Consider the following 21,641-nt stretch of genomic DNA (forward strand, 5'->3'; position numbering starts at 1 on the left):
AGGTAACACTGTCAATATAATATGTACAGGTAACACTGTGCATTACACTATGTACAGGTTACACTGTGCATTACACTATGTACAGGTTACACTGTGCATTACACTATGTACAGGTAACACTGTGCATTACACTATGTACAGGTAACACTGTGCATTACACTATGTACAGGTAACACTGTGTATTACACTATGTACAGGTAACACTATCTGTGTATTACACTATGTACAGGTAACACTGTGTATTACACTATGTGCAGGTAACACTATCTGTGTATTACACTATGTACAGATAATACTGTGCATTACACTATGTACAGGTAACACTGTGTACTACACTATGTACAGGTAATACTATCTGTGTATTACACTATGTACAAGTAACACTATCTGTGTATTACACTATGTACAGGTAACACTATCTGTGTATTACACTATGTACAGGTAACACTGTGTATTACACTATGTACAGGTAACACTGTGCATTACACTATGTACAGGTAACACTGTATATTACACTATGTACAGGTAACACTATCTGTGTATTACACTATGTACATGTTACACTGTGTATTACACTATGTACAGGTAACACTGTGTATTACACTATGTACAGGTAACACTATCTGTGTATTACACTATGTACAGGTAACACTGTGTATTACACTATGTACAGGTAACACTGTGTATTAAACTATGTACAGGTAACACTATTTGTGTATTACACTATGTACAGGTTACACTGTGTATTACACTATGTACAGGTAACACTGTGTATTACACTATGTACAGGTAACACTATCTGTGTATTACACTATGTACAGGTTACACTGTGTATTAGGTATCTTCTCACTTAGCCAACATTTTGATTTTTTGGTTATACAGGTAAAGGTATTTTGTCGGCCAGGTAAGACTAGGTGTGAAAGGTAGAACAATAGGAGATAATTACAGGTTAGACTTCATCAGACTTCCTACTTCAAGAGGAAAATAACTCTGGATATTCAAGAATTACATGTATTTTTATTTCACATTGAATGCATTTACAGTATTAACTTACTTATATACCCTATATATAAGAAACATAGCTACTATTTTTAAATTATAGAAAAACATAATAATATCACAAAGTACACATATAGCTACTATTTTTCAACTATTTCAATTATTTATGTATATGCACATATATAGACACATAAAGTAGCTAGATTTCAAATGTCCTTTTGAATAGGAGTATTATAATGTTCTGTGCATCCTCTATATCATGAATTAAAATCACCTATTGATAATTCAATGGTAAAGGCTTATGATTTGTATAACTGATACACTATATACGTGAAGGAAAAAGGTGTTCCCATACAAAAGGAAATCAATTAATTCAATTTGGTACTGGAATGTTTTTTCACAGCAGAATTTTCCATAACAGATATTTCTTTTTTTATGCAAAACATGCAGTTTATTTCACTATTTTACTATAAATGAAGTAGATGGGAAGCAGAATCAGCATAACCGAGCACATCAATTTGTCCATTTCTGTACTGGTTCTTTAATTGACTAAGGCGAGAGTCTTTGTGGCAGTATTTCCTCTTCTTTGATCTTGGTTTACCTCCTGTCGAAAGTTGGATCATCTTTGCTTCATCGGTAGTCTTAATTTTCTTCAGAAGCTGAACAGCCGCAAAGATGTTTGGGTGCGCATGCTGACAGAGCTTGTTGACCTTGCTGTGCCATCCCTCAACATGATTTGTTGTCCATGGGCCCTCATTGTCATAGTGGTTCCACAAAGCTACAATCTGTCCAGCAACCCACGTTTCTGTATAATAGTCCTTAAATCGTGTACATCCTCCACTTGATCATTGGGCACTAACGGAAGCACAGCTGTGCGTCTCACTAGAGTTTTTATTTCGTCATCCTGGCGATAGCGTCCAGCCAGTCCAGAGGAAATCTCTCTCCTGCTAGGGTTTCCGTCCAGGCGCCCTGTAAGTCCACTTCTTGTTGTGTAGATGGAAGTGTTGGCAAAGTCTTTAGACGTGATCTGTAGAGGGATGCTTTACAACTCTCAAATGTCGGAATCTTTGAAATCATCTCACCAACATCATCATCAAAATCTCTATCACGCAGATTTCCTAATGCCTTGTCGAAGATAGTAGGAATAGGACAAACTTCTTCAGGACAACGTTGTTTAACACCATCGGGAAACACATCCGCTACCAGTTTGATGGTATCCCCGGGATGGTCAAAGATCTTTCCAAAGGTAACTGGAATGTTGTTTAGTGTTGTAATAGTGGCCGGGCACGGTCTCTGTACACATCTCCAATAAACTCTATCGTTATGTCTGGTCCTGACGAAAAACTTGTAGCCTTCATGAAGAAGATAGTATCCACCCCTTCCATTTTCTATGAAGTTGATGTTAACTTGTGCATTAGCCATCATGGAATATGAACGATTGGAAAATGTGAAAATTAGTGCAAGACCTTTGATATGTTTTGTTTTAATTCCAACCCACCCAAGCCGAGAAGAAATGGTAACACCCATCAAAACTGTTATGTCTTCTTTCATCACATCCATGTTTTAATTAATATGAGTTACAACAACACTAGTATATAAGGTAAACATTTAGGTACACAATTACCATTATTTCACGAACAGACTATTAAATGATAAAACAACATTTCAGCAATTAATGTTAACAATATCTAATTATATTCATCAATTCTATCAATTATATAAGTGATTAACAGAAGACACAACAACATCTAATAGGATATTATATATTTTAGAATTACTGGTAGCAGGGAATATATTTTTTTGCGTTTTCAGTTATAAATCTGTCATTTTGAAAAAAAAAATTATTGAAACACTTGTAAATAGATTTCCTATTGATATCACAATTTAAACTCTTGAGATTAAGATTTTAGAATATATTACATAATGCATGTAGATTTTAGTACATATATATTAAGTTATTGCAGCAAACACTTAAGAATTAAATATGATTTCCTACATGAATTGATTTAAATCTTTATTTTATAGACCATATTCAACTTGTCATTTTCTATATTTTCTGTCAAGGAAAGCAGGAACTCACTATAGCTTAAAATCACTCAAGTGTAAAATTTGACATGTTGGCCAGGTAGTACAGGTAAATTTCAGAATGTTGGCTAAGTGAGAATGAACTGTGTATTACAATATGTACAGGTAACACTATTTCTACCTGTTAACACCTGGGGAAGTTTAAATATCTAGAGTTATTTCCCTTCTTAAAAGGATTCTCATTGGTTGATCGTTTGTGAAGTCAATTCCGCCACCAGACACATATTCCTTGGTAGTGTTTATGAAGATTACATTAAATCGGCTATATCTGTTTAATAATTTGAGATATGAAGGTCAAGCAGATCTATACACAATGGAGTCGTAGTCTAATTTTGATCAACTTATGTTATACTGACGTAATGTTCTGATGAAATAATGTTGTCCGTCACTTGTCTATCTTTACTGAAACATTCTGTAAAGAACGATAAATTCATCTCAAACTCCATTTAAAATTAAAGCACTGCCAACTTTCATTATGTCTGTTAATTCATAATCATACTTTGGAGAAATCATTTTTGCAATGTTATTGTTGTCAGGTACTTGTTCATGAATCCATGCAAACAATGATTTTGATAAAGAAAGTGAGATCTAACACCCTGCAGAAAATCTTCTAAAAGTGTAATAATCTTCTGGAGATGGATTTCTAATGGAATACAGAGTCCAGTTCTGAAACAGTAATCGAAGTTAAGGCTAGATATGACCAGACATTATCTGTTGGTGACAAATGAATATTGATACATGAACTCAAAAATACTTTCCTTTACCACATAACATTAATTAATTATACTTGATAAGGGTGTCTGTGCCTTTTTTTCAGGAAAATTTCTCAGCGGAGTGTCCATTTGCGTTCAGAAATGTTAAAAAAAATTACTACATCTACCTTTTTATTCAGAATATATGAATAGACCTATACTGCACTGTGGACATTGAAATCAGGCCTGATTTAAATGTCCAGGGCTAGTGCTGTCATAGTAATCATACATCATCAGTAATAAGTAAATAATGGACGCAGGCAAAACTAATGCCTCTATATCCATATCTAAAGTTATATGATGATCAGGAGATGTTTCCTATAAAAAGTCTAATATTCTCAGTTATTACATATGTATAGCCAATCAAATCAGGAGATGTTTCCTATAAAAAGTCTAATATTCTCAGTTATTACATATGTATAGCCAATCAAATCAGGAGATGTTTCCTTTAAAAAGTCTAATATTCTCAGTTATTACATATGTATAGCCAATCAAATCAGGAGATGTTTCCTATAAAAAGTCTAATATTCTCAGTTATTACATATGTATAGCCAGTCAAATCAGGAGATGTTTCCTTTAAAAAGTCGTTTCTTATTCCTACAGAGGAAAGTTGGCTATGATTTCTTATTTTTCTGATATTTTTAAAGATTCCTTTCTTCGGTTGTTGCGACTCAAAACGAACTAGAATAGGCTGGCTGTTATTGGTTATGTCACTGGACTCTGGTCTATTTCCCAATTGTATAATTTTTCTAGGCCTATCTTTGATTGACACGCAACAGACTTCTAATAAATTTCCTACAACTTTAGCATCTTCTTCCATCTTCTTTCCGTCATGATGGGACTGTTCCAGAACTCCAAATAGAATTCTGTTGTTTTCCCTCTCTGCTCGCTCTTTAATTTCAGCAACTATTTCGTCTTTGCTTGGTGCAGATTTCTCAGATTTCAAGTTCATTTCCATTTTAGCGATTAACCCTTTTACCTCACTTTCAAGTTCCACAATTCTATCTTCAAATTCTTGCGTGATTTGCCTACACCTCTCTTCTATTTTTCTGTCCATGAGAATATTCTTTTCGACTGTCATTCTGCATGGTGGACAAAACCATATTGTATCTGATTTTGATAGGATGTCATATGTCTTTGAATCAAAATCAAGACATCTGATGCAGAAAATGATGTAATGGTAACATTGTGTTTATATATCTAACAGATTGCACAGTAACGACCCCTCAGAATAACTCATATTCATGGCCGTGTCTCAGAAAGATGTAAGAAATCGTGTACTTAGCCGGTTGTCTGTACTGTGACATAAGTAAATGACGTACAAGCATCCTTAATATATTACTTGGCCAGGTCTAATGTTATCCCTACAGCCCGGTATTTTCAAACAATCTCCCAAGGAGAAAACCATAACCTATCCGTCTATCCACCATTCCACGGAACCGATTTAATTTTCGAAGTTGAGTTTCCCGTGTAAGATGACAATAACAAAGTGCACTCACCTGTAAAACGCTTTTTCCAACAGGCTGATAAATCTGTTACTCAGTATCTGAAGACAGGAATTTTTCCGGGGTTTGGTTTCAGACACGATTTCGGCGGCAGTGGAAGCATCCATGTTTTCAGCGTCCTCGATAAATACTGTTCGGGAAGGTAGGTTTATGTCATCATCTCTACGTTGAGTCCATTTATTGGCATTCGGGAGAGAGGTAGCCGACCTTACCCCTGACACGTTTTGTTGACAATCTGCTGTGAGGTGTCTCCTCAAATTCATACCCAATAATAAGGTTCCGTTAGACTATGTACTTACACTACACTGGTGTAGGGCACGCGCGCCAGAGCGCGTCAACTACCCTCTCCCCTCTCCTTTCCATGAAATATATGTTCATTTAAAAATATAAACATTTAAGAATAGTTTACAGTATCAATGATAGATTTCACCTTATTGTCTAACAAGAGGCCCAATGGGTATGTAGCACTCACATGCAATATATATACCATGTGAGTGCTGCATACCCATTGGGCCCCTTATATATATATATATATATACAAGCCAAATATCATGCCTCTAGGCGTTTTAATTAACGAGAAGAAGGCATTCAAACGTTTTAACAAACTTGACCCGCGTGACCTTTAATATAAGTCAAGGTCATTTCAGGCTTCATCATAAGAGCATACCACCCAAATACTATGCCTCTAGGCCTATTCGTTTATGAGCAGAAGTTCTTTAAATGATTTAAAAAAATGACCCCTGTAACACAGAATATAATTCAAGGTCATTTCGTTTTGCAAACTTTATCGAGATTCATACTACGAACATACCAGCCAAATATCATACCTCTACGTTATTTAATTCATGAAAAGAAGTCATTTAAATGTTTTAACAAATATGGCTCCTGTGACCTTGGATGTAGGTCAAGGTCACTTCTTTTCGCAAACTTTGTCTGGTTTCACCCTAGAAATATTCAAGCCAAATATCATGCTTTCAGGTCTTTTAGTTCATGAGAAGAAGTCGATTAAAGGTGTTTTTTGTTTGTTTTTTAATTTGACCCATGTTAATTAGAATATAGGTCAAGGTAATTTCTTTTCGCAAACTTTGTTAGGTTTCATTGTGGGAACATACCAGCCAAATATCATGCATCTATGCCTTTTAGTTCCAGGAAAGAACTTGCGTTTTAACAAATTTGACCCTTGTGATCTTGATTATTAATGAAGTTAATTTCTTTTCGCAAAAGTTGTCAGGTTTCATACTGGGAACATTCCAACTAAATATCATATTCTTTAAGGCCTTTTAGTTCATGAGAAGAAATCGTTTAAAGCTTTTAACAAATCTGACCCCTGTGAACTTGAATATGGGTCAAGGTCATTTCTTTTCGGGTAACCTCTTAGGACGGCGCGCCACGGCATAAACTCACTTGGCCCTCCATAACATAATGAATGAGACCTTAAGATGACATACTAACAAGTCTTTATAGATTTTTTTAAAAAAAAAACTAAACCGTTTTTTTTCAAGTCATACAGTAATCGATGGACAGAATATAAAACGGCGACCTTTTACGTGGCAACTGCAAACAGCCGACCGTGACTGTAAGATGAGTGTAAAAATTACTTATATACATGTTTATTTCTGTATTTAATTTTTCCTCCATTTTGTTATAATTATCATTTGTGTTGCCGAGGGGATTTTTTGTTGTGTGTGGTGCCAAGGGAAAATGTATTGCGTGTAATGCCGAGGAAATTTGCATTGTGTGCGATACCGAGGGTATTTGTGTGTGATACCGAGGGGATTTGTGTTGTGTGTGATACCGAGGGGATTTGTGTTGTTTGTGATGCCGAGGGGATTTGTGTTGTTTGTGATGCCGAGGGCATTTGTGTTGTTTGTGATGCCAAGGGGACTTGTATTGTTTGTGACGCCGAGGGGATTTCTGTTGTTTGTGATGCCGATGGGCTTTGTGTTGTTTGTGATGCCGAGGGGATTTGTGTTGTTTGTGATGCCGAAGGGTTTTGTATTGTTTGTGATGCCGAGGGAATTTGTGTTGTTTGTGATGCCGAGGGGATTTGTGTTGTTTGTGATGTCGAGGGGTTTTGTGTTGTTTGAGATGCCGAGGGGATTTGTGTTGTTTGTGATGCCGAGGGGTTTTGTGTTGTTTGTGATGCCGAGGGGATTTGTGTTGTTTGTGATGCCGAGGGGTTTTGTGTTGTTTGTGATGCCGATGGGCTTTGTGTTGTTTGTGATGCAGAGGGGATTTGTGTTGTTTGTGATGTAGAAGGGATTGTGTTGTATGTAATGTAGAGGGGAATAGTATTGTTTGTAAGGTAAAGGGGATAAATACAGCATTTGCATTGGTTGTGAAGAGGGAATTTGTACTTTTTGTGAAGCAGAGGGAATTTCTACTTTTTGTGATGCCTTCAAATCGGCATCGTTTATGATAACAAGAGAATAAGGACAGACACGCTGATTCCAGTATACCCCCAGTTATAGGCTATAGGACAGACACGCTGATTCCAGTATACCCCCAGTTATGTTATAGGACAGGCTCGCTGATTCCAGTATACCCACAGTTATAGGACAGACACGCTGATTCCAGTATACCCCCAGTTATAGATTATAGGACAGACACGTTGATTCCAGTATGCCCACAGTTATAGGCTATAGGACAGACATGCTGATTCCAATATACCCCCAGTTATAGGTTATAGGACAGGCTCGCTGATTCCAGTATACCCACAGTTATAGGCTATAGGACAGACATGCTGATTCCAATATACCCCCAGTTATAGGTTATAGGACAGACACGCTGATTCCAGTATACCCACAGTTATAGGTTATAGGACAGACACGCTGATTCCCGTATACCCCCAGTTATAGGTTATAGGACAGACACGTTGATTCCAGTATACCCACGGTTATAGGACAGACACGCTGATTCCAGTATACACCCAGTTATAGGTAATAGGACAGACACGCTGATTCCAGTATACCTACAGTTATAGGACAGACACGCTGATTCCAGTATACCCCTAGTTATAGGTTATAGGACAGACACACTGATTCCAGTACACCCACAGTTTTAGGACAAACACGATGATTCCAGTATACCCACAGTTATAGGCTATAGGACAGACATGCTGATTCCAATATACCCCCAGTTATAGGTAATAGGACAGACACGCTGATTCCAGTATACCTACAGTTATAGGACAGACACGCTGATTCCAGTATACCCCTAGTTATAGGTTATAGGACAGACACACTGATTCCAGTACACCCACAGTTTTAGGACAAACACGATGATTCCAGTATACCCACAGTTATAGGACAGACACGCTGATTCCAGTATACCCCCAGTTATAGGTTATAGGACAGACATGCTGATTCCAGTACACCCACAGTTTTAGGACAAACACGCTGATTCCAGTATACCCACAGTTATAGGACAGACACGCTGATTCCAGTATACCCCCAGTTATAGGTTATAGGACAGACACGCTGATTCCAGTATACCCCCAGTTATAGGTTATAGGACAGACACGCTGATTCCAGTATACCCACAGTTATAGGACAGACACGCTGATTCCAGTATACCTACAGTTACAGGACAGACACGCTGATTCCAGTATACCCACAGTTTTAGGTTTTGGACTGACGAAAATGCCACATTAACATCAAATGATAACTAGGGATACTTTCTGCTTCTTGGCACCCTATCAGTCATGCAGGCTAACACATCACCTCCGACCCACAGTAAGGACGTAGCTCCATTAATTACACATCACCTGGGCCACCTAGTACGGAGATTGGACCGATAATTACACATCACCTGGGACAATAATTACACATCACCTGGGACATAGAGGGGAGGTATGACCACTAATTACTCATTACCTCAGACTCATGGTGGGGAGGTATGGCCGCTAATAACACATCACCTCAGACTCCTGGTTGGTAGGTATGACCATTAATTTACACATTACCTCAGATTATGGTATGTAGATTGGGCCATCAATTACACATTACCTCAGACTCATTGTAGGGAGGTAGGGCTGTTAATTACAAATCACCTCAGACACATGAACATTAATTACACATCATCCTTGACTCCTGGTTGGGAGGTATGACCATTAATTACACATCACCTCAGACTCCTGGTTGGGAGGTATGAACACTAATTACACATCACCCTAGACTCCTGTTTGGGAGGTGTGACCATTAATTACACATTACCTCAGACTCTTGGTAGGGAGGTATGGCCACTAATTACACATCACCGTGGTCTCATGGTAGGGCCATTAATTACACATCACCTGGGACACATAGTGGGGAGGTATGACCAATAATTACACATTATCTCAGACTCGTGGTGGGGAGGTATGGCCACTAATTACACATCAGTTCAGACTAATGGTAGGGAGATAGGGCTGTTAATTACAAATCTCCTCAGACACAAGGAAGGGAGGCATGGCCACTAATTACAAATCACCTCACTCATGGTAGGGGGGTAGGGCTGTTAATTACAAATCTCCTCAGACACATGGTAGGGAGGTATGGCCACTAATTACACATCACCTCAGACTCATGGTAGGAAGGCATGGCCACTAATTACACATCACCTCAGACTCCTGGTAGGGAGATATGGCCACTAATTACACATCACCTCAGACTCCTGGTAGGGAGATATGGCCACTAATTACACATCACCTCTAACTGATTACAGAAAGTATGAGAACTTCAAAAACATAACACAAGACAATTTTAAAGTTGTTACATTTTAATTCCATGCATGCAGATTTAAAACTCTTATAGTATGTACATATGGTGTAGATAATGTTAGCACAGATGTCCAAATCTAGTAGCTTAATAACAAATAATGATGTCAAGTCTAAAATTGATCAGAAAAATTAATGCAGTGAATTACGGCTTCAGATCAAGAACTGTCCCCTTAAATAAATGGAAATGTGTTTATTACATTACTGCACAAAGGTTCACACGACAACATTACAGAAACTACGTACGTGGTTAAAGAACTTGGAGCAGACTGAAAAATATCCTACAATACATTTTATTACAAAATAATTTATTTACTATTTATAATCATAAATAATGTAAAAAGAAAAAAATAAAATAAAACCCTTCTCATTATTTTCTTTATTATAACAATACTTCTCATTAGAATGGATGTTTGCACTCTTTAAGTTACTTACTATATAATAATAACTGCATCTAACAGCATACAATTGAAAGACTTACAAAACACCTATCATAAAATCAAAAATACAACAACAATAATAATAATATAACTTCAAAAAAAAAAAAAAAAAATAATAATAAAAAAATTCCCAGATTATAATAACATCACACGTTAAAAACACCTATAGTAGATCACAGATTGCAATACACAAGGACCTGCTAAGGTGTGCGGCTGTCGGGAACTCCTGTAGTACACAAGGCCGGCAACACCTCGTTTACAAGCTCCAGAAGCTAATCTGTAATTGGGATCATTGTACAATTTTCTTGTCATTTGGTGTAACACTTGTAGAAAAAAAAGGACAGAACTAGAACGTACACTTCACTGATCAATTCTCTATCTCAATTACTTTTGTATTCCATAATTAACCCAATCCATGACTCCACAGCCCCATTTCTTTTCTTAGTCCATCAAACATAAATAAATAAAAAAATACCTATCATTTACAAATATATATACAAAATATCACATTTTAAAAATACCCACTAAAATTGTGCTTCCACATATTCATTGGAATTGTTCAGTGATCCCAATTACGATCTTTGGTGACAAAAAGTCATGTGACTTCGGAACTGAAATTGAAGCATGTGTGAGTTGTGTACGTTGTTATTAAACACATATTTCACGGCTTCATTGTGTTATTTACAAAGTTCATCAGAGGCTAAGAATAGTTCTGTATGTTGTCGGTCGACCAGTCCAGGTCCGACCTCTACTGGTGGTGCTGTAGGACACAGAACTATCATGAACTTTCATAGAAAGGTGGTATTCACCTTAAGTACATATGTACGTCTAACGCTTCGAGCGTGGTGGATGCAGGGCTTGATTAACTTTTAACTCCTGCTAATATTCTGCCCCCAGTCCCAGGAGCATCGAAACATCTCCTCCTTCATTGGGCAGAATTTTCTCCTATATCAAGTCGCTTATGTTGGGTTTAGGTAGCGTGTACAATCAGTGACAGTAGCGGTTATATTAGCATTGTAGATGATCGGTCAATGAGTGACCGGTCTGAAGATGGACAGAGTAGAAAGGACAGAATAGTGACCTGGACAGCCCAGGTTTTAATAGTCAACACACATTGACATGACAGGTGACACACAACTTCATTTACCAGTTGTAGGACATTTTCTCCTAGACTACTTACTACGAAACAGCAAATGAGTTATCTGCATATTAAAACTTCATTCAACTGGTCTCTTTAACGGAAATGAAAGCATCATTACGTCTTCTCATCATTAATTTCATTTTTTACTCTTCAAAATTACAATTTGTGATTTTATGAAAAGGAAACAAAATTGGAGATATGGTTCAACATTTTTAGGTCTTCTGAAATTCAGCAATTTTTTTTTCAAATGTTATAAACTAAATGTTCCTGAAGATTTGCTTCATAAAGACAAAATGCGTTTCATATCTAACAAACCATCCATTTTTCACACAACTGAATATTTAGATCTCGTATTTTCATGCGCTAATACATCAAACATTTCAAAAAGACGGTGATATTTGTTTAATTATTTGTTAAAAATCATCTGGATAATAAAGGGTACTTTTTTGAGGATAAATAGACAGAAATATGTCAAGGTGTCAGTGAGACAGCCAGATCCTGCACATGTACACAGGATGACACTAACAAAATGAGAATGCAGTCTGCAAGCTATCAACAAAAGCGCTAGGTCTCCAAGCTCATCATGTTCATCGAAAGAAGACTTTTAATTTGGAACAAGGAAATCAATTTTCTTAAAGGTAATAATCATTTTGAAACTCTCATTTAAACAGTTGCTTTTCAACTGATTGAGGAGCAACAAAAAACACTCCCTAATAAACAGCTGATATAACAGTTATTCAAATTCAGTCCAATGCTGAAAATAGAGAAAAACAAGTGATTTTAGAGTCCTCTTAGACGAGACACAATCAGCTGCAGAAGGTTCCTATGCCCTCTTTAAGTTTTACTCTACTGCTAAACTTCAGAAGAAAAATACTGATGCTATGACATGTACTGGACATGGGTCTCTAGGAGTATCACAAAACTCTGTCTGGCCATGCAATACTCTACTGAAACCACAGTTACCTAACAATCCCGGTGACAAATCTGTCGGACACGGATGTACTGTAATATGATGTATAAATACTCGACATAGCCCTCCCCTTGACGCGACCCTCCCTCCGCGATGGATACATTGGTGCTGCGGTACAGCTGGGCATGCTGAATGGCTGGGATGTTCCCTAGCTCCCTGCCCTACTGATCCCGCGAGCTGACGGCTACAGAGGCCCCCCTCTGAGCTGGCCCTCCCATTTCGCGATGCCAACCCCTTTGTGTGTGGCCCCAGTGTGCCTGGGCATAGGATTTGCCCGGATAGCACATTCCCTTTTCCCCTTGCCTGAAAAGAAGAATGAAGAGTTTATCAATCATCTACACCTCATAACAAAAGTTCTCATTTACAACAGGCAACTTTTAACATAATTCAGTCTTATTTTACTGATGTTCATTTAAAGATATTTTGATATTTTACTTTAAGGGTCAATAAATTTCTGATGTTCATATAAACCTGATGGACAAATACATGAAAATGTTGATTTTTAGAGAATATAACCTCTGTACTCGCCTGTTTGGAGACAGTTCACACTGCGTAGTGGACAGCCAGGCGTTCCCTCAGTGGCTGAGGAAACTGGTCGGAAAACTTGGTCCAGTTTTCCTCTCCCACCTGGTTCTTAAAGCCATGTAGGATCTAAAAAAGAAATGATATGCTCTAATTTCATTAATTTATGACAAAATAGGAGATTATTACAGGACAATGAAATACCATTGGGATCATTATTTGATTGCACAGCAATACATATGAATAGGCTTTTTGTCTGATAAATGCAGTATCTATTTCGATTTCTTTACAAGCGGTTAGGTGACAATATATTCTGCAATGACAAGTTAAAAATATCTGATTAATCTTGAGGGCCTAATATTTCACAGCTGACCAGGTTTGGGCTAATTCACTGGTATGTCAATAAACCCAGGCATAACAGACATTTTCACTCACTGTAGAAATGTTTGCTGGGTATTTAATTTGAAGTTGCCTTGATAATGAAACTAGTGAAATTCCATCTTGCAAATATCACCCACTATATGGTACAAGCTGTTGAAAGTTGCTCTCACTTCTATTTTGCCTCCTGAGCAGATAGTTTTGTATCTGTTGTCAAGTGCTGACACTTAACTCCAATGTATCCTCAGTTAACCATTCACAAACAATTGAGCTCTTAATTTGCAAGCAAAACTGTATATGGAGAACTGTTGCTGCAGCTTAAATTCCACTCATTTGGCCCGTATGTCAAATAAAGTGAGAATGGTGGCTGAAGTTTTTTTGAAGACATAGCCAAAATATATCATTTTATGCTTTAAGGACAAATAGAACACAACAACTATAATTAGTGGGGGTGGATATTTCCCTATTTACAGGAAACTCTCTTAATATCTAAGATTGCTGAAACTAAGCTTTGCCAACAAACATAATTATTTTGTTAGCAGCAGTTACATAAAGGCAAGTGTTTTATTGAAGAAATGTCACCTGTTCATAGTCAGCCACAGTTACTTCCCCTAGGAAGGTATTGCAAATCATTCCTTGATAATAGCAAAGTTTGACAACTAGAACTAAATTTTGTATTGTTTTTAAATGTATGAATCTCTATAAAGCACACCTTAAGTTATTGCCTAGGTATTCTAATTCCTAGGATATTTAGGCAACCAGCCTTCTCAGAATTTTACTAATTTCAACAAGAATTGACTATCTATCAACTTCTGGTTCTATACCTTGTAGAACATGTCTTTCAGATCGGCCTTCGGTTGTGACCATGAGGCCACGGCATCACAGAAGAAAATGAAGTCCTGCACGACTCCTCCTGGATTAACATTGATCATGTGACACACGCCACGGAAAGCGGAGTCCTTCTCTTCATTATCACGAATGTTACGCAGGGACGTACACCTGTAGAGCAGAGTACCATAATAACAATACCACACTTACTAAATAGGCCAAGCAGTAAAACCAAATTCTGTTCAAGTGAATATTTACATCACTCAGAACTTTAACAAAAAGTAATACCAAAACTTTGCCACTATAGAAGTATTGCAATAAACTATTTACACAAAACATGCAAGTGGAATACTTCAAGTTTGCAGACAGACAAAATTTTCTAAAGATCAACCAAATATACGTATCAGTTAATGACATTGGCCAAAATTAATGCAGTAATTTTATGGTATCCAGCAGTTAATTTCATGCAAACTGATTTATCCCCTGGCTTCTAAGGTATCAACTTCAGATAAAAACTACCTAGGAGAAACTTGAAGCTTTTTCTAAAACTGAAAAGCTTTTCACCAGATTCAAATGTAAGGAAGTCTACATATGTGTCACTCTATATCATGTATATTATATCCAAATAACATTCCAAGACTGAACTTTGAATATGACTGCAAGACAGCAAAATCTATGAATTCATCAGTCTGAACTTTGAATTTAATATGACTGCAAGACAGCAAAATCTATGAATTCATCAGTAATTCTTGAGACTGCAGTATTGAAATGACTCACCCTTACTTGATGCTGTACTACTGAAATGACTCAGCCTTACTTGAGACTGTACTACTGAAATGACTCAGCCTTACTTGAGGCTGTACTACTGAAATGACTCAGCTTTACTTGAGACTGTACTATTGAAATGACTCAGCCTTACTTGAGACTGTAGTACCGAAATGACTCAGCCTTACATGAGACTGTATTATTGAAATGACTCACCCTTAGCTGAGACTGTACTATTGAAATGACTCACTCTCTTACTTGAAACTGTACTATTGAAATGACTCACTCTTACTTGAAACTGTACAATTGAAGTGACTCAGCCTTACTTGAGGTTGTACTACTGAAATGACTCGCTCTTACTTGAGACTGTACTACTGAAATGACTCACTCACTCTTACTTGAGACTGTACTATTGAAATGACTCACCCTTACTTGATGCTGTAGTACCGAAATGACTCAGCCTTACACGAGACTGTATTATTGAAATGACTCACCCTTTGTTGAGACTGTACTATTGAAATGACTCAGCCTTACCTGAGATTGTACTATTGAAATGATTCACTCTTACTTGAAACTGTACAATTGAAATGACTCAGCCTTACTTGAGATTGTACTATGGAAATGACTCACTCTCTTACTGGAGACTGTAGTACTGAAATGACTCACTCTTACTTGAGACTGTACTATTGAAATGACTCGCTCACTCTTACTTGAGTCTGTACTATTGAAATGACTCACACTTACTTGAGACTGTACAACTGAAATGACTCACACTTACTTGAGATTGTACTATTGAAATGACTCACACTTACTTGGGGCTGTACTACTAAAATGACTCGCACTTACTTGAGACTGTACTATTGAAATGACACACTCTTACTGGAGACTGTACTATTGAAATGACTCACACTTACTTGAAACTGTACAATTGAAATGACACACTCTTACTGGAGACTGTACGATTGAAATGACTTGCACTCCATAAAGCCTGGTTTGTTTATCAGGTTTTGTGAGCAGTCCATACATATTCCTATAAAACTGTTAATACTTTTAATCTCCTGGGCAGTTCTTAAATAATCTATACCACTTAACTAAAATTCAATCATTACTTTGAAATTTTCTGCCATATTGACAGTCTAGAATTTCTGTAGGATATTTACAGTTCTACCGATCATGAGGAAGAACAGTGGTATCATAAAATGAAAGAGGCATGTGAAACCCATACTGAGTACAATACAAACAAACACACAAAATATGTAAGATATATAATATTCAGAATAATATATACATAATAAAGAAAAGTAAAAAAACAAGTGTTACACACCACTGCCGTATAAACTGTTGTAAACTAGGCGCCACCTCTTGTGGGCATACTAAACCAAGGCGACCGATTGTTATGGCTACGTAACCACGGTGACGATGACGACGGTGGCACAGAGACGAGCACGAGGGCAATGATAAGGGAAGAAAAACAGAGAAAGACAACAAATCAACCAAACGTACAAGCAAATCAAATAATCATTGATAATAACCCACACCTGCTTCAGACTTGCAGACAAGCTCCTTAACAAGTCACCATGGTCCATGGTCATATATGGCTTTATAGACCTGTTTAAATAATTAAATTTTTGATAAAAAGTTGCTTTCTTTTTTGTTTTCTTTGTGATGGTGGTGGTGGGGGTTTGGGTTGTGTGTTCCTATTTCACTATTTTTTAAACCATAAATGACTCCATGGTTTAATCACAAGTTTGATAATGTGTTGCTGAAAAAAATCACTTGAGGATTTTTGTTAAGATCAGGGGCTTTTCTCAATGTTATCAAAAGCATCTTTGATTACATATAATAAATGACGTCTAAAGAGGTTGTCTGAGGTTTGAAACATGAAATCATCTTTATAATCATGTAAAATATAATACAAGCAAAAGAATGTGACACTGTTTGTGCTGGCTTTGAATACAATGGTCAGATGTAGATGTATACAAATCTTCAGTTCAAAAAACCTGAACAGAAAAAAAGAAACAAGGAAATGTTAAAACATGTATACACAGGACATACACAGACAAACTACTTTAAATTACCACTTCCAACATTTTTTATTCATCTAATGAGAAAAAAATGAGGAAAAAAAAAGGATGTTTTTATTCCTTCCTCGTCAATTAGACAAAAGTAACCTTTGACCTTTGAACTTCAGTAATGACTTATGTCTGACCTGGTCTTCAAATGGAAGTTACATGCAGTTTTTACAGTTTGCTCTGTAGATATCTAGTTTAAAAACAATTTCTGCTCATTAAAGCCTGATGGTTAAGTGTGATGTCTGATCATTTAAGTCTGACAGATGTCCAGCAGTGGTTAAATGTGATGTCTGATCATTTAAGTCCGACAGATGACCAGCACTGATCATTTAAATCTGACAGATGACCAGCAGTAATTAAGTGTGATGTCTGATCATTTAAATCTGACAGATGACCAGCAGTGATTGTGATGTCTGATCATTTAAATCTGACAGATGACCAGCAGTGATTGTGATGTCTGATCATTTAAATCTGACAGATGACCAGCAGTAATTAAGTGTGATGTCTGATCATTTAAATCTGACAGATGACCAGCAGTAATTAAGTGTGATGTCTGATCATTTAAGTCTGACAGATGACCAGCAGTGATTGTGATGTCTGATCATTTAAATCTGACAGATGACCAGCAGTGATTGTGATGTCTGATCATTTAAGTCCGACAGATGACAAATATTGTTACTCCTTCTTTGTCACTACTTTCATACTATCTCAGTTACTTCCCTTATAATGTTTTTTCAATATTTCAAACAATTAAAGTCAAAGAAATGAAAAAAAAAAAAGTGTATTTGTTCATTTGACAAAAATGAAATAACAAAAATAGTATTGCAGCATGTCTCCCCTCTAACAAACAATAACTACATTTAAAATCATGGCGAGTAAGTGAATATTATGTGTGATTGACGCCACTTGGACATAACATGTACACTAAAAATATTATTTAAACCTAAAAGTTTAGAAAACACAAATTGAACAATTTTTTTGCAAAATATACAATATGAAAATTTGCTTAGCTAGAAGATCTAAAGAAATTCTGCTTTGTTATGGAGTTTGTCTTCAATCCAGTATATTACAGCACCATTTGTGTTTTCTGTCAACCAAATTCACCTATGAACAGTTTAGATATTAAGCCACAACCAACTGTAAAAAATGGTAATAGCGTGCATATTGGTCGATCAATACCAGGTTTAATACAATACAGAAGTCAGGTTACACTTCTATTGTGAACAGAAGAAATGTATAGAAGAAAACGATTCTACTGTCCAATGTTAGGATCTACTAAAGAACATCAGCATGCAACCACAACATAACAATTAACAATTTCCTCAGCTTTTACCAGAAAATCACCAAGCTATTCAAAGCATACTCAAAATATTTATCTATTTTATTAAAATAATTAATAATCATCACTTTTCTCCGTTCAATATCAAACTTGAGGTAATTGCTATAGCCGATGTATTGAGATTTGTGATATGATCTGTTGTCAGAACCTACCGGTGTTCTCCAGGAGTGTTTTTGGAGTGTTGGGTCGATTAATGATGTCGATGAGTGGAGCCAACACCAGGGTAACATAAGGCTGCATCTCCGTGGCAACTAAAAAACACATCAATATCATGTACCTATCTCTAGTAGCAATCTGAATCTCATGCGACAAATGGAAGACATCAAAAACACTATGAAGACTTTTTACCGATTATCAGAAACGACACTTCTCAATGACAGATACCAAACAGCCACAAGCTTCTGTACCTAGTTATCTCAAGTCAGACAGTACGAATACAATGCAACACTCATTGTCCAAGGACTTGTGTGCACAAATGTCATCATCATACTTGAGCATTATCACAAAATATTTTACACATTAATTCTCAATAGCAAATATAATACATACTGTTTTGTACAAGATGTAAGCCAAAAATGCAACATGATTGATTTCTAATGATTAAAGCCAGAACAGCAACATAAATATATCTTACTCATCTTGATGGAGATTTCTCCGATGGCCCAGGTGGCATTGTTACACACGGAGATAAATTCAGGATTTAGGTTCGAGCCTAAGATAGGCATGAAGTCTCCTGTAAATGATAAACACGAAACATGGATAGCCTTCACACACATTAACTCAACATTTTTTTCCCATATCATTCTATTGAGTTTGATCAATTTCCGATTCCTTTTTCTAGTAATTAAACTTCATCCAATATTTTCCTTCACTTCTTAATACAGATTTTTCCTCAAGTGAAAATGAAATGTTTCAAGATTAAGCCAATTTATTCACCTCTGAATACTGAAGAACAAAGTCAGATCATAAAAATATGCTGCAACACTCATTGCTTAATACATTTTGTGTAAGAATGTTATCATATCTAACTTGTAAGATAAAATATTCCTTGATAAAAATCTAGCTGTAAAACCATTGTCAAAAATTCCTATAAGAGACGGCAATAGTTGTAGTGATGCTGTAGTGAAACTTGAAACTTGTGGTATTACTACATCCACAACATAGCCATCCCATGTGTGTGGAAGCACAAGACACACAAAAAAAAGAAGAAAGCGACAAAAAAAAAAGTCACAATAATAACAGGTGATTCAACATGATAACTTGATATTATTTACAATGATAAGGATCAAGTGGAAAGCTTGAGAATGTCACTACAGGTACAACATAAGAAAGAGATTTACCAACCATGCTTGCAAACAAGCACCCACCTATGCAAGGTTTGACATGCTGAAAACAGGCCTTGGTCAAGTCACCTAGAAGTGCAAATGAGCTCTGTCGAACCTCTGGCATGGGGTCCTGTTGTGTAGGGCAAGAATACAATATCATCTAAAGGCAAAATTAAAACTCCAAGCCAAACATTTGTATAACATCATGGCTATATTTGTCTTACTCATTTACAGCAAAGAACAATAGCCTTAGTTTATTATTGACTTGAAAAATTGAAAAATAAATCAAGTTACATTCTTTTATAAGATTCCAATAAAATCTAAGCCAAATCTGTTTTGTTCTTTTTGGAATAAATTTCCACTTTAACATTCAACTTGATGAATTTTAAAAAGTAAGGACCAGTATAGCCAATACGAAATGAAAAATCAGTCATTTGACCTAATGAAGAATGTTTGACAAAGTAAAGGACATTTAACATCTGGGGTATCACAATAGACATGTAACAAAAGAAACATGTGTACTAATTATCACTACTGTCTAAATATAGCCCTGTAGTACTAATTACATGCAAAGTGTACAGCATCAAATATCATATAGTAAAATAAACACATAAAATCAACAACAACAACTCCAGGCAGATCTTAGTTCTTAAAATAGAATTTCTGTAGGATTTCATTCGGTCCCTGTATGATCTCATTCCATTTCTGTAAGTGGGGTTTGATTAGGATTTCTGTACAACCTCTGTCTCTGTAAATGGGACGCGAGTAGAATTTCTGTACAACCTCTTTCTGTCTCTGTAAATGGGACAGGAGTAGAATTTCTGTACAATCTCTTTCTGTCTCTGTAAATGGGACATGAGTAGAATTTCTGTACAACCTCTTTCTGTCTCTGTAAATGGGACACGAGTAGAATTTCTGTACATTCTCTTTTGTCTCTGTAAATGGGACAGGAGTAGAATTTCTGTACATTCTCTTTCTGTCTCTGTAAATGGGACAGGAGTAGAATTTCTGTACAATCTCTATCTCTGTAAATGGGACAGGAGTAGAATTTCTGTACAATCTCTGTCTGTCTCTGTAAATGGGACATGAGTAGAATTTCTGTAGGATTTCTTTGTCTCTGTAAATGGGACATGAACATAATTTCTGTAGGATTTCTTTGTCTCTGTAAATGGGACATGAATAGAATTTCTGTACAATCTCTGTCTGTCTCTGTAAATGGGACATGAGTAGAATTTCTGTAGGATTTCTTTGTCTCTGTAAATGGGACATGAATAGAATTTCTGTACAATCTCTTTCTGTCTCTGTAAACAGGACATGAGTAGAATTTCTGTAGGATTTCTTTGTCTCTGTAAATGGGACATAAGTAGAATTTCTGTAGGATTTCTTTGTCTCTGTAAATGGGACATGAGTAGAATTTCTGTACAATCTCTATCTCTGTAAATGGGACAGGAGTAGAATTTCTGTACAATCTCTTTCTGTCTCTGTAAATGGGACATGAATAGAATTTCTGTACAATCTCTTTCTATCTCTGTAAATGGGACATCAGTAGAATTTCTGTACAATCTCTGTCTGTCTCTGTAAATGGGACATGAGTAGAATTTCTGTAGGATTTCTTTGTCTCTGTAAATGGGACATGAACATAATTTCTGTAGGATTTCTTTGTCTCTGTAAATGGGACATGAATAGAATTTCTGTACAATCTCTGTCTGTCTCTGTAAATGGGACATGAGTAGAATTTCTGTTCAATCTCTGTCTCTGTAAATG

At 36.4% G+C, this 21,641-nt stretch overlaps 2 protein-coding genes across 2 annotated transcripts in view; both read right to left on the reverse strand.

Annotated features, from left to right (window-relative positions):
- LOC132545110 (patched domain-containing protein 3-like) overlaps window positions 1–5,448 on the reverse strand; it is a 74,363-nt gene extending 68,915 nt beyond the window's left edge. Inside the window, exon 1 of the mRNA XM_060208778.1 lies at window positions 5,336–5,448. Within this exon, the coding sequence (XP_060064761.1) occupies window positions 5,336–5,448 (113 nt within the window). The remainder of the gene's footprint in view (window positions 1–5,335) is intronic.
- Window positions 5,449–10,081: 4,633 nt separating this feature from the next.
- Window positions 10,082–21,641, reverse strand: part of LOC132545116 (transportin-1-like) — a 54,074-nt gene continuing 42,514 nt past the window's right edge. The window contains exons 16-22 of the mRNA XM_060208786.1: window positions 19,920–20,007; window positions 19,187–19,285; window positions 18,705–18,803; window positions 16,466–16,541; window positions 14,373–14,547; window positions 13,177–13,299; window positions 10,082–12,951 (exon numbers count right to left, since the gene is read on the reverse strand). Of these exons, the coding sequence (XP_060064769.1) occupies window positions 13,192–13,299; window positions 14,373–14,547; window positions 16,466–16,541; window positions 18,705–18,803; window positions 19,187–19,285; window positions 19,920–20,007 (645 nt within the window). The 3' untranslated portion in view covers window positions 10,082–12,951; window positions 13,177–13,191. The remainder of the gene's footprint in view (window positions 12,952–13,176; window positions 13,300–14,372; window positions 14,548–16,465; window positions 16,542–18,704; window positions 18,804–19,186; window positions 19,286–19,919; window positions 20,008–21,641) is intronic.

This window comes from Ylistrum balloti, unplaced genomic scaffold (assembly GCF_031769215.1).
Source record: "Ylistrum balloti isolate Yb309-2 unplaced genomic scaffold, AGI_CSIRO_Ybal_v1 Utg369828, whole genome shotgun sequence".
Classification (NCBI taxonomy): domain Eukaryota; kingdom Metazoa; phylum Mollusca; class Bivalvia; order Pectinida; family Pectinidae; genus Ylistrum; species Ylistrum balloti.